Source organism: Elgaria multicarinata, chromosome 3 (genome assembly GCF_023053635.1).
Source record: "Elgaria multicarinata webbii isolate HBS135686 ecotype San Diego chromosome 3, rElgMul1.1.pri, whole genome shotgun sequence".
NCBI classification, from domain to species: Eukaryota; Metazoa; Chordata; class Lepidosauria; order Squamata; family Anguidae; genus Elgaria; species Elgaria multicarinata.
The window spans coordinates 47,018,506-47,035,465 of NC_086173.1; the positions used below are offsets into that span (position 1 = coordinate 47,018,506).

The 16,960-nt window shown below is 42.2% G+C and overlaps 1 protein-coding gene across 1 annotated transcript in view; it reads right to left on the reverse strand.

Moving 5' to 3' along the window:
* CCDC40 (coiled-coil domain 40 molecular ruler complex subunit) overlaps window positions 1-16,960 on the reverse strand; it is a 36,148-nt gene that overhangs the window by 3,229 nt on the left and 15,959 nt on the right. The window contains exons 11-19 of the mRNA XM_063123428.1: window positions 16,627-16,748; window positions 14,309-14,552; window positions 14,010-14,192; window positions 11,058-11,303; window positions 8,284-8,497; window positions 6,739-6,908; window positions 4,572-4,663; window positions 3,630-3,755; window positions 1,569-1,752 (exon numbers count right to left, since the gene is read on the reverse strand). Coding sequence (XP_062979498.1) covers window positions 1,569-1,752; window positions 3,630-3,755; window positions 4,572-4,663; window positions 6,739-6,908; window positions 8,284-8,497; window positions 11,058-11,303; window positions 14,010-14,192; window positions 14,309-14,552; window positions 16,627-16,748 — 1,581 coding nt within the window. The remainder of the gene's footprint in view (window positions 1-1,568; window positions 1,753-3,629; window positions 3,756-4,571; window positions 4,664-6,738; window positions 6,909-8,283; window positions 8,498-11,057; window positions 11,304-14,009; window positions 14,193-14,308; window positions 14,553-16,626; window positions 16,749-16,960) is intronic.

Consider the following 16,960-nt stretch of genomic DNA (forward strand, 5'->3'; position numbering starts at 1 on the left):
TAAATGCACTGATTGGATAGCTGCTATGTGAATCCATGTACATTACATCAAACTGATGCCATGATTCCAATGTAATGATGCATAAGTTTTTCGCTGGATCTGGGTAGAAACACACCATTGCAGTTCAGCTCTGCCTTTCATTAGAGTATGTAAGCAAAGAAATGCAGGAGCAGCAGATAACTGGGGACTTCTATGGGCAGTCCTGTGATGGGATCTGTCCAATGGTGTTGCTGTTCTAGTTTGCAAAACCACGTTTTGAAAAGGTTCTCCTGAGTGGCAGAATAAGATACCAGCATTTTCCAAAAATGTCTTAGTTGTGCTTGGAGCCATTCCCCAGTTCCTTGTTGTTTCCATACTAGCGGTTTAGTCTAGAATTGCTTTTTTTTCTCTGTTCACTCATTTTTTATGCAGGATCCAGATGATGAATCCAGGAACTGATTAAGGGGCAATTTAAAACATTACTCATCAGTAATGCTGCTGTTGTGCTGAACAGGAAGCAGGAGGCAGAAGCCACAAGGAGGAAGCTTCCAATTAAAGTTTCAGAAGACATTTCCTGCACAGAACTTACTTCTGGACTAAACATCATAGAAGGATCTTGACATGGGCATTGCTGAATAATATAGTACTACATTAAGTGTTGCATGAAACTATGATTTTAATTCCACTTCTAGGTGATTACAGGAAAGCAATGTCTCGGCAGCAGTAGAAGGCCCTAGTGTGGACCCAACCTCTACTTCAGACTGTGACTACCATGATTGTAAAGGGTTTTTAAATTTATTTGTGGTGCTGGCAAAGCTGAGATAGACCTTAAGCATTTTCTATTCTGCTCTCTTTATATTAACTTACAAAGGTGCTGTTGCTTCCTATTCAGACTAGTATTTCATTTCTTTCTTTTTTTCTGAATGGCAGGAACAAGGAAAAGTTTCCCTGTATATCATATCAAGTGCTAATATCAAACAGAACGTAGTGTGCTGCCAGAGAAACTCATAACATATAATGACTTTAGGCTTCAATGATTAAGGTCTACAAATCACAAAAAGCAATCTATATGCGTTTGTATTCCTTCCAAATATTGCTTGTTTTTTTATCTAAAGCTAAATATTACACATGGACAACGGTGTGCCTGAATAACTGCTGACACAGAGATCTTAAAGATTACAGCTTCTAATGTTGGCAGAGAAATATTTAGGTGACCAGGTAATTCCAGCTACTGCTGCTGTCCTGTGAAAGCTCCTGCTACATTCCAGCAGGTTTTGAATAAGGATCTTCTGCAACGTGGGACATTAAAACACCAGCACCTCTTTAATAAAGCACTAACTTTCATGCTAGGAAGCCTGGAACTGGAGCACTAATTAGAAAGAAGGCACAAGATGAGGTGGTGTGTAAACCAGCTATTTTGGGGGAACACTGTACAAAATTGAACTGGTTAAATATAGCCATAGTGAGGCAATGGCATGTGTATTTGTGAAGATCCCTAGTGGGCCATAAATCAAAATTGGTAATAAGGATCTCTCTTAGAGTTACACATTGCCCTCCTGAGCTACTGCTGCCCCTTTTTACTTGCTGACCTTCTGGGTCTCTTTGATCTTTTTCATTAGCTCCAGCCTCTTGTAGTGGAAATCACCCTTGGTGAGCACTTGCTTATTCAATTTACTCTGGCCCTCTGCACGAGTCACAATGGTCTCTCTGCGGGCAACAGCTGCCTCCATATCCCGCATTAGCTTCTCCTGCTGCTTCATCAGCTGCTGGTACCTTACCTTCAATGCAGAGTGGAAGCAAAGAGGCTGAATACATCTAGAAAATCTGACTTGAGACACATGTCGCTCTTCTATGTGTTACATTTTAGCTATTCAAACAAGAAACAAAGGACACATGAGCATCAGCAACCCAAAGCTTTGCACAACTTGGTTCTGTAAATCTGAGAAACTGGGGCACAGTGCCTATTCACTGGATCTGCAAAAGGCTTTGGAATGGTTACAAAAGTTGACATTTTTCACAGAATCCTTTCAGAATCCTGCTAGCGGCTGTGGAATATGATGTATCAGGACCTAGTAAACATCCTCTGCAATAATATATAGGTGCCCACCAGGGTCTCTCTGTGCATCCAATATCTCAATACTACCTGTTGCCTGCAAGCTGTTTCAAGAAAAAGTTCCTAAATACAAGGAAAGTCAAAGTCAGCAGCCAGAAAGATATTCATTTAGCACATCTGAAAATACAATAATTTGCATTTAATATCCTAGCTGAAGGGTCTGTATCCCAGAATCCCAGAAATTGCCTAACCTTGTTACAGATTTTAGAACTATCTGATGCAAATTCATCTGAGTCAAATTCATGACTCAAAGAGTACTTATCAATGGAACCTTCTCAAACTGGGGAGAGGCAACGAGTGGGGTGCCGCAGGGCTCAGTCCTGGGCCCAGTGCTCTTCAACATTTTTATTAATGATTTGGACGAGGAGGTGCAGGGAACGCTGATCAAATTTGCAGATGACACCAAATTGGGTGGGATAGCTAATACCCTGGAAGACAGAAACAAACTTCAAAGTGATCTTGATAGGCTGGAGTGCTGGGCTGAAAACAACAGAATGAAATTTAATAGGGATAAATGCCAAGTTCTAAATTTAGGGAATAGAAACCAAATGCACAGTTACAAGATGGGGGACACTTGGCTCAGCAATACTACAAATGAGAAAGATCTTGGAATTGTTGTAGATCACAAGCTGAATATGAGCCAACAGTGCGATATGGCTGCAAGAAAGGCAAATGCTATTTTGGGCTGCATTAATAGAAGTATAGCTTCCAAATCACGTGAGGTACTGGTTCCTCTCTATTCGGCCCTGGTTAGGCCTCATCTAGAGTATTGCGTCCAGTTCTGGGCTCCACAATTCAAGAAGGACGCAGACAAGCTGGAGCGTGTTCAGAAGAGGGCAACGAGGATGATCAGAGGTCTAGAAACAAAGCCCTATGAAGAGAGACTGAAAGAACTGGGCATGTTTAGCCTGGAGAAGAGAAGATTGAGGGGAGACATGATAGCACTCTTCAAATACTTAAAAGGTTGTCACACAGAGGAGGGCCAGGATCTCTTCTCGATTCTCCCAGAGTGCAGGACACGGAATAATGGGCTCAAGTTAAAGGAAGCCAGATTCCGGCTGGACATCAGGAAAAACTTCCTGACTGTTAGAGCAGTGCGACAGTGGAATCAGCTACCTAGGGAGGTTGTGGGCTCTCCCACACTAGAGGCATTCAAGAGGCAGCTGGACAACCATCTGTCAGGGATGCTTTAGGGTGGATTCCTGCATTGAGCAGGGGGTTGGACTCGATGGCCTTGTAGGCCCCTTCCAACTCTGCTATTCTATGATTCTATGATTCTATGATTCAAATTCCATCAAGCCCCACATATTTACTATGCGCAACCTTTTCTCCTACAGACTTCACAAATATTAGATACATCAGTGAAACAGGGAAGGAACAACAGCAGAGTATTGCGTATGTGGAAAGCAAATGTTGTTTGGGCTGTAAAACCCGTTGATTCAACACCTTATGCTCATGTTCTGCCAGCTCTCAAGATATTTCTGATGCTTTTGGCAATCTAGATAGTAAGCAGATGTCTTTGCCCAAAACTTCCTACCTTACCTGCATCCTGTGAATTTCAGTCTTCATGGCTCGGATTTCACCCTGCCCAGTCTCTGAGTCTACTGCAGCACGCATCTCTTTAGCCAACTGTATCTTCTTCTCCCATTGCATCATCTGACACCTGAAAGAACAGAAAGGAAGGGAAAGGTTTTATACAGAACAGGAGAGAACTCCCCTTGGCTTTGACCAATCTGTGTAGTCAAGGTAACGTCAACTATGGTTTTAATTTTTGTAAACTGCCCAGAGAGCTTCGGCTATTGGGTGGCAAAAAATGCAATAAATAAATAAATAAATGTTAAAAGGTCACAAAATGGTATGAGAGCAGGAGGTGATGCCACTGGCCAATAGGAGCTTGGGGAATTCATGCAAACCACATTCTATACAACACTATTAGAATAGGCATGATCTTCCCACAACAGAAGCCTGTGTGCACCAGTTCAGCAACTGGTACACTGGGAACATGGGCTGGGAGGGTGCTGTTGCACCATGTTGCACCATGCTTTGTTGGTCCCTGGCCGACAGCTGGTTGCCCACTGTGTGAACAGAGTGCTAGACTAGATGCACCCTTGGTCTGATCCAGCATGGCAATTCTTATGTACTCAGAAGTGCTGCAGGAGGTCACATGGATCTCACAGAAACACAGAGACCAAGTACAGAATTACTGCATTAAAAAACATAATCTAGAAAGGCCCTCCACAATATGGTGACAGTGAAGAAATGGCCTGCAATTTGTTCTGGGTATGACGACTGCTCTGAGCTCAACTCTGAGGCCGGAACAAGAAGAACATCTGATTTATAGTCATTGTGACTGTATTTTGATTGACATATTGATTCTTCATCCTTCCAAAAGTGGAAACATGTGCTCACAAAGAAGCATGTATATTTACTGGCTGCAATAAGGTAAGAGTTGGATGCCACATTAGAAAACTGGACTCACTCCGCCTCCACTAGACTGTTAATGAGTCTCTCTTTTTCCTCATGGATTCGGTCCAGTTTCTCTTGCATCTCAATTGATTCTCTCTCTGATACCTAGAGCAATGGAGACATTCATTATGCCCTTTATCCCCTTGGGGAAAAAAACAAAGAGCCAAAACTAAGAATTGCTTTAAGTGCTTGATACAAGGCTAGCAGGACCCTTGCTAAATATTCTTCTGGGGCCCTACACCTTCTCAGGAAAGTGTACAGGAGTGTACTCTTTGTCAAAGCAGAAGTGGCCTCTTCCATGTGTGAGGCTTGGGCAATTGTCCCCAATGCTCCCACACACACACACAAAGGGCCTTGAGGCTTGTTATCAAGAGCTCCCCTTTTCTGTAGCTCTAGCACAGGGATGGAGAACCTCCTGGACTGTGGGCAGTTCCATTTGGCCCCTGCCCTTATCTCCAAACAGAGATAAAGGATTTCCCCTTCTCCCTGCCATGCTGCAAGTCAGGCTTTTAAAAGAGCCTCCACTGGTGCCAATGCAAAGCCAAATTAGAGAATGCAGAGTGAGCACTGCTGAGAAGGGAAAGAGCTAACTCTACCATCCCTAATCTCATCATCATCATCAATTTATTTGTTATCCGCCTCTCCCTCTGGATCGAGGCGGGGTACAACACAAATAAAAACACCATAAAATACATACAACTAATTCAAACGTTTAAAACAAGTGCATCATTAAAAGCAGCACAACATTAAAAAAAAAGGCATCTTAAAATTCAACTAGGTAGGCCTGCCGGAAGAGATCAGTCTTTATGGCTTTCTTAAATACTGGAAGATATTTATTTAAATTTTTGATATATTTATTTATTTATATCCCGCCTTTTGCCCAATGCTGGGCCTCAAGGTAGCATTACAAGATTCAAAACATATACATTTAAGACCTATAAAAACAAATATACAGAAATTAAAAATAAATTAAATAAGTTCCAATATTAAAACATGTTAACATTTAAAACGACAATTATTAGAAGTCCTTGGCACAGCCGGAACAAAAAAGTTTTTGCCTGCCTCCTTTAAAATAGTTATTATATCGTCTTACGAGTCCTTTGTACAGAGAAAAGGAACCTAGCCAATGCCTCTGCTGTTGGTTTGTTCATCCCTGCCAGGAAGTATTCCAAATACTGCTCAGATGACCTTCCAGGGCATTTCCTCATGACAGGGCCAAGAAGTCTATTTCGTTCCTCCCTATGGAGGCTGCATTCAAAACAATAATACTTCCCTAATGATTCAACCGCTTCATCACCACAGCCACGCAAGCGATCCTCACATGGTGTGCCCTGAAAGCACCCTACTAATATTGCAGAAGGGAGACAGTTATATCTTGCCCTTGAAAAAAATATGACGGTACTTGGGGATGGTCAAATAGTCCAATTATCTGGCATATCTAGGAAATTCAAAATTTAGACCGAAGTGTAGTGTCGAGCAGGATCTACATGCTTTTGACATAGCATACTGAAGATCAATGTCCTTAATCTGTTGTTCTACAATAGATTTTGCCACAGGGTAATCTCGTGTATAGAGAAAATCCATAGATAAACCTAATAAGCACAGTTTGACAGTGAAGCCTTTGGACCAGGAGCGTGTAAAACATCCCTTTGCAGCAGATAAAGAGAGCTTTGCATCCCTAATCTTGTGACTCCCTCAAAACTGTCCCTTCCCCACTGCATGTAGGGTTTAAAAGGGCCTCTGCTGGCCTTTCAATGGGGGCTTTTTAAAAAGCCGCGTTGCAGTGCAGGGGGCATCTTGGGGGGGTGGGGCTGCTGCAGAGGGAAGGGCTAATCTTCCCCAACACTGCAACCACCCTTCTCTCTCCCATTGGAACCAGGGTTTTCAAAAGCCTCCGTTGGCACCAATGGAAGCTTTTTAAAAGCCTGATTGCAGTCAGGGAGGAGTGATGTGTGAGCGAGTGGGTGGAGTTGATGGGGTTGCATCCCAGCCGTGGAGTGGCCCTGCCCATTTTGGGGTGATGCCCTGCCCATTGATAGCACGCAGCTCTCAACATGCTTTCCTGGAACCAATTTGGCCCTCTGGTTGAAAAGGGTTCCCTACCCCTGTTCTAGCAGAAGAGAACAACAGGATCTCATCCAGACTATTTGTAGGGAATGCATCCGGGGACCAAGGGATACCTTGAGAGAGCGCACAAACTCATTCTCCATGATGGTGTTGCCCTGCTGCAACTCTTCAGAATTCTCACTGTTCTTATTGATCAATAAATGTAGCTTCACCAAATCGTTAGCCATATTCTTCATGTGACGCTCAATGTCCTTCAGTTCATTTTTCTCCTGCTGGATTTCATCTGGAGGGGCGAAGTCAACAAATAACAATGCTCTAAAATATAAGATACAGAATCCTAGGTCATTGGTGCAAACAATATTTGAGACAGATGGTGTAGTGGTGAAGTGTGCAGAACAAATACAGAAGTCTGAGCCAACAGCATCCTATTGATATTGCTATGTCTGTGCTGTACTCCTCTTGCTCCCTATGTTCAGTGAACTGTTAGTTTACTAATGGCCAACAGCAGGATCACAAGAGCCAGGATCACTTTACACATTCCTTGTTTGAGAGCTGTATAGTTGGTGGTTGGATTTCAAAGGCAAAAGGTCCTCTAAGCAGTGTCCTGTGAATTTCTGCACCCAAGAATTCCAAATTCTCTCGGAAAGAAAACCTAAATTTGTAAAATAGAAAAGCAAGTTACTCCATTCACGAATAGCTCCTGGCTTCAGAGGACACATTTTTTTGCTATGAAATGTGAGTTTTAGAGATTCATAGAATCATAGAATAGTAGAGTTGGAAGGGGCCTACAAGGCCATCGAGTCCAACCCCCTGCTCAATGCAGGAATCCACCCTAAAGCATCCCTGACAGATGGCAGTAGCATTCACTTAACAGTGGGCAGTAAATATACTACCAGGCGCAGTAGCATTTATGTGAGAGCTTGACAACACATTGCTTAAGGAGAGCCAAGTAAAGAATCAGTGGGTTCACACAACATGACAACCCACCATTGGGGGTTGTGGTATTATTGTATTCAATAATAATAGATAAATAAAATTTAAAAATTATTAACGTATTTGTGAAGCACAGGGGGGGAAAGTGGTGAGCAAAAAGGAGTAGTGATTGGAGGAAAGAGGGACTCCGGCGAGGAGACAAAATGGGTTTGGCTGCAAAAGGCGCCTGGGATATCTGTCAGAGTTGGTTGGATGACTGAGCGGGAAGGACAGGAAAAACAAGCCATGGCAAATGTGATCGTCTGATAGGCATACCGTGGGTTGTCCAGTGAACAACCAGCCCACAGTAGCTTATTCACCCAGAGTGGCTTAGCATGACGTCCAAACCTGCCCAGTAACTCCCACATCACACCTGACCTTCCCAGAGAAGCAAGCGCTGTTGAGACCCCAAGAGCAGTTACTGTTCACCCACATTGTTATTTCACATTTGTAGATGCTTGAAAAAGTCTTTGTTGGAAGACTCTGTCACTGTGCCAAGAGCGTGATGTGTCTTTTCCTCCACCCCCACCAGTTCTGTATTCAGCAATCACTGGCTAGCAATCATTGGCTTTGTTTTCATCCCTTGTTCACTACGGATATTTTCAAACTGACTTGAAAAACATACATTCAAACCCTGTGGTGAAGTAACTTACTAACAACCTCCCAGGAGGGTCTCACTTACTTACTCTCTGTGCGCACTTTCTTTTGCTCCTTGATTGTGATCTCTTTCTTTACCATATCCAAGGAAAACAGCTGCTCTTCTCGCTCCTGGGTAAGCTTCACTAGCTCCCTCTGCTGTTTCAACCAGTGTCTCTGCAGCTTCACCACCTCCAGGTCAATTTCATCTATCTGTTTGCCAAGTTTCCTGATTTCGATTTCCAAGGGCCCCAATTCTTGTCCCTGGAATCAAGATCATATGAGTGCTTTTGTTTTATTTGCAGCACACTAGTTTTGCATGGCTATACCCCTTTATTTGCTTACACTCAATGCAGACTTGCTGGAAACACATGATTTGGTGGCTCATACTTCTAATTTTTATTTTTTTATTTTTGGACCATATCTGCTCAGAGGATGAAGCTGTAATAATATCAGGGAACTGCAGAGTTTTGTACTGAAAAGACATATATCAAATTCTGATAGAAGAATCAGCCCTGAGTCAATTTATTTCATTTATTCCAGTTGTGATTTTAATCATTTGTGTGTGTCACACCTCAGTGAGTTAGGAGCAAAAGAAATGAGAGGGGACGTTGAAATCAATAGGCGTGTAAAGGTAGGGTGTAGAAATAGTTAGCGGATACACCAACCAGACTCTGTTTGAACTCATCTCTGATTTCTAGTGCTCCAGGAGACATTGGGCAATATCCAAAGTGCCACACGTGCAGAGGGTTCTCGTGTTTCACTATGAACTGAAGTGCTTAGTGCAAGGCGAGAAGGGCCACATATGCACTGAAGTCCTTGGATTGTGCTTACTGTTTAGGAATCATTTTCCTGTTTGGCTGGGCACACATGTTAGATCAATGTATAATGATCTTACTGTATAATGGCTACTTCACAGCTTCCTTTAGAAAATGGAGGCACCTATGCTAACACACGGAGACACATTTGCACAGTCTGATAAACGAAGCCAAATGTTCTCAGCAATTTGGAAAAAAGTAGGCAAAAAGGAAAACATTTTATACAGTGCTCCATATATAGTTTCCTGGTCAGCCTGTTAAATGTCTTGTAGCTAATGTCATGAACCAAAGGAGCATAAACAATGCAAGGATCACTTTTGCAGGATTACTGACATCCTATTGTTACTTCGCAGCTGGGCCAGTGCAAAACATTTTGCTGCCTGAAGCAAAGAACAACATGGTGCCTCCCCACCCATTCCATGTACAAAAGCCAACTGGCCTGGCAGGAAATGGGACGTCATCTTCCACTGCCCCTGAAGGAAGCTTAGGGGGTGCAGGGTGGGCTGGATGGCACACAGCTCTCTCTCTTCCAACACCTTGCTGCTGCCTCCCAGCATCTGCTGCCTGAGGCAACTGCCCCACTCTGACTAATGGTAGGGCCAGCAGCCCTGCTTCACCCTTATTATTAGCCTGGGGTCTAATACAGGCATAATTCATTACCCTACACACATTATTATATACCCATTACTCAGTACTAATCTATTGTAAAACAGCAACACACGTATAACTAAAACAAGGGTAATGTGGCATAAGTCAGCCAAGGAGTTCACACACTTAAGCCGGGGTACTTTTGACATGTTAAGTTTCTCATTGTCTTTGTTCTACAGCTGAGGTTCCACATGGAAAACTCAAAATACACTGAGCAACTATGTAGGGTAACTTCTGATTAAAGTAACTTTGTGTCAGTGAGTCACTACCTCTCAGCTTGACCTGCCTCACAGGACTATCGTGAAGACAAAATACGCAGGTGGTAGACCATGTGTGCTGCCTTGAGTTCCTTAGAGGAAAGGCGAGATATAAATTATAGTAAATGTACAAAGCAGCCATTTTTTAAAGGCAAAGACCATGATCCAGAGAACCACACAACTAGCTCCATCCTTTGAATGGGCCCCTCTCAAACAGAAACCCCCCCCCCATCTACATCATAAACTAATTTTGAATCTTAGAAATTTCTTAAATGCAGCCTGCGCTACGGGGGCCTAGTTTTAAACAGAAAAAACAAAAAACAAAAACCCACCCCTTGGGAAACCGCAAGCGACTGGGTGCTCATAAAGTAGCTCTTTGTATCTGAGCCAAAGTACATTGTGGGCTCCATGGAGAAAAACTGGTTTGATGTAGAGTGAGTGTTTGTACACAACAGCCTAGCTTATCAGATCAATGCGGTGGATCTGAAATTACTATGTCTACAGAGCTAACTCACCTTTCTCACTTCAAAACAGCTTATGGGTTTAGATGCAACCAATGATGTTTTGGGGAGGAGGAGGGAGCGGGCTTGAGAAGAGAGAACATTGGGAAGGTGGAATGTTTGTATGTTCTGACCACCAGATTGGATTGATAAAATGTCACATTACAGATGTTTTGTGCATCTAGAGTCACATTGCATGTGTTTTGTGTATCTAGAATATTTATTTATTTATTTATTGCACTTATATACTGCTCCCATAGCCAGAGCTCTCTGTACTATTGACCAAAAGTAACTCTTCCAAATCCTCTCTGTATTAAGAGATATTGGCTGGGATTCAGAGAAGCATGTACAACAGGTCCACGGGTACATTGGAGTTTTATTATCAAACTATTTCTCTTCAGGAGCACCTACTGAATCTCCAAACCATTTTTAAAATAGCTCCAACATTAAACAAAAAGTGGTCTGTAATTTAGCATAAAGAGTGAGAGCCCAATAAACCTTGACTGAATGGCTGCCAAAATATGAGCATTGATGCCAGAAATGTGATGGCAGATTCCAGTAAGTCTCTGACTTCAAACTGTTAAAGGAAAATGGAACATACCCCCAGTTGAGAAATTATCATTTCCAATTTTTTGTTGTACAGGTTGATGATCCCCTGTTTGCGCCCGATGGTGAGGTTACGCTTAGCAATCTCAGTCTCGCTATGACTGATCTGGTTGTTTAGGTCATCCATTTCCTTGTCCGCATCCGAGAGGTTCTTCTCAAGTATATTCAGCTTGCATTTGGAGTTTGTTATATCCAGTGAGGTTTGAGCAGTGTCATTCTCGACTTTAGTGAGTTGTATCTCCTAGGGATAACAAGAAAACAGGGATGGGGAACAAATTGTTTGTGGATATTTAAACAAGTCTTGGATAGTCTAAACAAGTATCAGATGCTGAAATGGAAGGCCTGGTTAAGGTCACAGTGTTGCTCTAGATTAAGCTGGCTTGTTGATTAAAGCTTCTATACAGGTCTAGTGTTTAACAGGAGTCAAGCTTTGGGTTCCATTATATCTGTTGCCAAATAAATCTCTCTCTCTCTCTCTCTCTCTCTGTCTTACTCTCTATGACTTCTTCCGCCTAGTTTCAACAATGTGATATTGTCTCCCTAATGCTCACAGTAATAGCCTATATTTTATTTATTTATAAATTGTATATGCTGCTGTTTTTACTATTAAAGCATTCAAGGCAGCTTACAAATGTAAAGTAAATGACAAGTATCAAAAATCCCTAACAATAATAAATAACCAATAGATAAAATAGTCAAATATACATTAAAAAAGCAGGAAGAACAACAGTTTATTTAAGCCAAGGTGGACTGCAGCATGTGCCGGTGGTCATTTTGAATATTCAAGCCGTACCTTGTCATGTTGTCCAAACCCAACAATAGATCATGGGTTATGTGAGGGTCCCATAACTCAGTCTCTGGGTTTGGACAATATGACAAGCTGTAGCTGTGGTCTGAATATTCAAAAACCGCCCGGCACGCACTGTGGCTCACCATGGCTTAAACACTGATCATGCAAACCAGGTCAAAATAGTTACAATTCCTAGAAAAACCTAATCAGTGTTAAAGTTTCAGTTAAGCAGTATTAAAACACAGACAAATATGAATTAAGTACAACAGAGATCCGTTCCAGAAAATACAGAGTATAGCTTGGATCCAGCAACTTCATTCTGCTAGTAAAGGATACCATTGGTGGAATGGGTCTTCCATGTCCTCTCATTCCCCCCTGAAGCCCCCTGTTCACCTTCAAAATATCCTCTGGAGGAGATTTGGAGGCCACACAGGGGGGCTGCAAGGGGGGAGAGGATGCAGAAGTCCCGTCCCTCACACAGTATCACTTCTGTTGGCAGAATGAGGACTCTAAAGCCAATCCAGAAAAGGTATATCATAGGAAAGGACTGGGAACTTCTATTACCATTTAACAAGATTTCAAGAGACACCTATGAAAATAATCAAGCCTAAGAATTTATTCCATAAATGAAAGAAGGTAAGAAGCCAAGAGTGAATGACAGAAGGTTGATCAACCTATACAAGTATTTTTCCCTTTAAAATATTCCTTGAAATATTTAGTACTTGCTACCAGCATATCAACTTATCAATATTCCATCAGGCCCATCTCCTGAGGAAAGTTAACTTTGCTGTCTGGTTGTTGTTGTTTTTAGTTGGGGCATACTTAAGGGAGGGAAGCTCTTACCATTGTCCAGGAACATGAAAGGGGCTAGCATCCACCTATGATTAGGGGCAAGAACTGTGGATTAACATCGATGATGCTCTGCTCACCATTCCTTAGCGATTCACCAGGTCCTTGTTATTAGGTCTAACTCTAGTTTTTTGTAAAGTTCCTTTTATTGTGTAGAAATTACAGAACACTCTCTCTCTCTCTCTCTCTCTCTCTCTCTCTCTCTCTCTTTCTCTGCAGTTACCAGAATACCAATTGTGACTTTAAAAAAAGTTTGACTTTAGCTAAAAATGCATGGAACGAAAAAGCTAGCCAAGCAAGCTATAGCAAGAGCAGAAGAAAGAAGAGCAAGAAGCTAGAACTGAGATATAAACATCACCCCTTCCTTCTTTCTCCACCATTGTATTCTTCTGATGGATTTTTATTGCAAGCCACTTGAGAGTCAATCTAGGATTATTAACTAACAAACAAACAAAGGCTATTGAGCTAAAGGATCATTGTCCTGACCCAGTGTTTCAATATAGCATATTGTGGGGAATGAGAATTGAATCTGCCGAATATTGAGTTGCTGCTGGAATACACCCAAGCCTGTGGTATTGGTGCCTACTTTCTCGAACTGGTCATTGTTCTTGATTTGCTGTCCTTTATGAAACAACAGAAAAAAGGAGCAGAAAACGAACAGATTCTTGGTGAGTCCTGCTGAATTACTTTACCTTTACCAGTTTTGATTCTGGTTTCTCCCTGTTATGCTTTCTTTTTAAAGTCTCTGCCTATGTTTGCTTTTCTGAATCTTAGTTGTCTCAGTGGTATCTGACTCTTGCCTACCGAACTCTATCTGAGTTCTTGGGATGTGTTTTGAAACTGGTTTAACCTCTCCAAACAGCAATTTCAATATAACCTGTTATTCCTGGCTTTTGATATCCTATGAAGCTTCGCAACTGCCCACTCAAGCTAGTCTTATGATTTTAATGTGGCTTTGAACTCCTAATTAACAGGGCAGGCTGTGGCCATGCATGGCTGTATCCAGCTTTGGGAAATGTGTTTTCCAATCCAGGATCCCAGAGAACAGTTGCTAGAGCAGAGGGCTTGAACTGAAGTGCAGCCAGCAAATGATACTGCTCCCTAAACTAGGCGAAAGCAGAAGGCCAGGCTCCTGGTATTTGTATCAGACTTGTCAAGCAACGTGAAGAAGTTTTTTTTTAATCTTTATTTGGTTATGAAATAGGAGCAGTTCTTTAGTCTGAAAATTACGTAAATATACAAAAGTTCATGCAGTGGCCATGCAACCTGGTACCTATCAATCCCGTGTGTGTAGGTGCTTATACATACCAAATCCATCAATCTATTTTGAAGCTTAGCGGCTATCTGTAAATAGTATTTTGCTGTTTTGTTAGATATCAGCTGATCCTGCAGCTTGGACATGATCTCATTCTCCAGGTCCTGCTTGGTTTGTGATCCCCTTTCGGTCTCTCTACGAAGAACCACCAGCTCATTCAAACGAGCAGCTCGATCCTGGAAAAGGAAGATATGGGGCTGTTAGAAAGTACTCATGGTTGTCCACACAGAACAAGGGTGTGGGTGACCTTTTGGAGGCCAACAAGTAGCAAGGCCTGACCCCAGTCTCTCACCATATTGGCCCGATTGAGGGCCTCCTCTGTCTCATGCAGGGTACGAGTGTAGGTGCCAAATTCCACTTTCATGGCATCCTGCTTAGACAAGCTCTGGGCTATCAGCTTTCTGGTTGTATTAGCATCATTCTCTGAGCGGTTCAGGATAGAAGCCAACAGCTCATTTCTCTCCTCCTCCTTGATGATGGACTTCTTGTAGACTTCAATCTCAACCTCTAAAGACTTGAGCTTGTGCCTGGATTCTCTGCAGGAGCAGAAAGAGACAGTGCAAAAGAGTTACCTCAAAGCCTGTGCTTTAAAAAAAACTACTATGGGACTAGCAGAGGATCACCCTGGCTCATTCATCATCAGGGAGCACCTGCCTTCGTTGCTATCATTAAGAACCTATCCAGATCATTGTTTCTTTGCAAGAGAGGGATGCAGGCATTACTTCTCTGTTGCTTGTAATACTGACATTTTATATTGCAAGGATTTCACAGTTTTCCAGGCCTCAAAGTACACAACCATAGAGTTGGAAGGGACTTTCCATGCCATCAAGTCCAATCTCCTACAACATGCAGGAAATCCAGAGCAGCAGGGGGAACAGCCCATTACCTTTCTAAGTAATTGGTTCCAGTATCAAGCTGCTCTTACTGTCAACATGTTTCTCCTAAACTTCAGCCAAAAACTGGGTTAGCAGAGAACTTGTCTTTGCCCACTATGATGTGATAGTCATTCAGATATTCTGAGACTGGTATCATGACCCCTCGCAACCCCTTGGTCTTCTCTTCTCCGGGCGAATCATACCCAGTTTCTCTAACCTTGCTTCATAGGACTTGTTTTTCTCACCCCAGACCATCTTTGTTGCCCTCCTCTGAAGCCATTCCAATTTATACATATCCTTCTGAACCCAGAAGTGGACACATTATTCCAGATCAGGTCTGACTAGTGCAGAATAAGTTGGAACCATTATTCCTGTAACTTGGAATTATATTACTGCTGGGTGAATGTGATTCCATCCCCCCTAAAACTAGTGCTATCATGATCACCACATGGAAGGCAACTGCAAAAATGTCATGAACACAGACAAAATCTACGAACACTGAAGCCATTTACATGCAGGAGCTGTCTGCAGTCAATACATGAAGTGTGCCATCTTGCTGTCACTTCACATATTTGTGAGAAACAAATGTCTTACATCATATTTATCATAGTACATCAGCCAAGAGAACTGTCATGCTACAACTGGATAACTTTTCAGTGTCGGCAAGCCACATACCTAATTGCCCAACCTAGATGAATGAAGCTTCAGGATCCAAATTTAAATAAAGGGGTAAAAAAACAAGGGAATGAAAAAAAAAACCCTTTCCACCCTGATGCAGAGACTAAAATGGAAGGGGACAGCTGTCAGCATCTCTTTTGTCAGCAGAACTCCAAGAAGATGGAGAACAGTATGTGTCTCAGACAATCGATTTCTCTTCTCAGTTTTCAGAGACAGGAACACATTTGGGTATAAAGCCATGGAAAGAACAAACATTTCCTTTGGGAACAGTGGTTGAGATCTCCCATCTAATGGATTTATACCATGTATGCCTAACTGCCAATAATCTGGTCAAACCCTTTCTAACATTGAATGGCCTGTTTGACTGAGTTTGACCAAAATTTCATCTAAAAAAACAAAAGCAAAGGGGTAGACAAGAAAGATGTTTTAACCAATGAAGGGGAAAGTTCCAACATGTTCTGGACCACAAACAGGTCCTTCTTCAAGGCAATTCAGGGTAATGCAGCAAATGTTTGCCCAGTTTAGCCATGAGGGAACACGACCTTCTGGCTGAAAAAGCTTCCCCATCCCTGTTCTTTAGGAAACACTCCCTCACCAGCAACATAGATTAAAAGGAAAATGTGTGAAACAATCAGTTCGGAAAGAGTACATTATGTGAATGGTGATATCCCCTGCAAGAGACATAATATTGGTTTGGGCCTTAAAGAGTATAAATCCCAACGGGCGAGAGAGATAAGGCCAGTTTATTCGCTAGATATGTCTGGCGGGTGGAGTTTGAAGGAGCATCCCTTTACAGACACTCAATTCCAGCAATGCTTCTAACTTGCTGATAACTTTTCTATATATGCTTTCTTTGCCACATTTTCTCCAACTGGGGGAGAAGAGCTAGACAATACCTATGTTTTAGCTGCTAGCCTGGACATCTTCTAAGTGCCGTTGTGAATTATGATGATCTCTATCTAACTCAACAGCAAGAATAACTTTGCTTAAAGATTTTTTCTCTCTCTTTAGGGAAAAAAACCCACCCAAAGAATCTCTGCTTATGCAGCACAATTACCTTAGTGCTTCCTGCATAGCAGCATATGCCTCATCACGGCGCTTCATCCCAGTCAAGCTAACAGTCCATTGATGCAAAAGCTGCTTCTTTTCCAGGTTAATAGCTTGTATCTCTATACTTGCCTGCAAAGACAGTGTAGTGAAATATTACAATACCACATGATGCAATAGGAACCAAGTCCTCTTTCTATCACTCACCACCTTCTCCTTTTCATTGAGAAGAGATATAACTCTATAGGAGTCAAGATTAGTTGGATCCTTGTTAGGTTTAAGTATTAATACTATTCTAGATTGTGACCAAGTATTGGGTAGGGAGGCTCCATTCAGAATAGTAT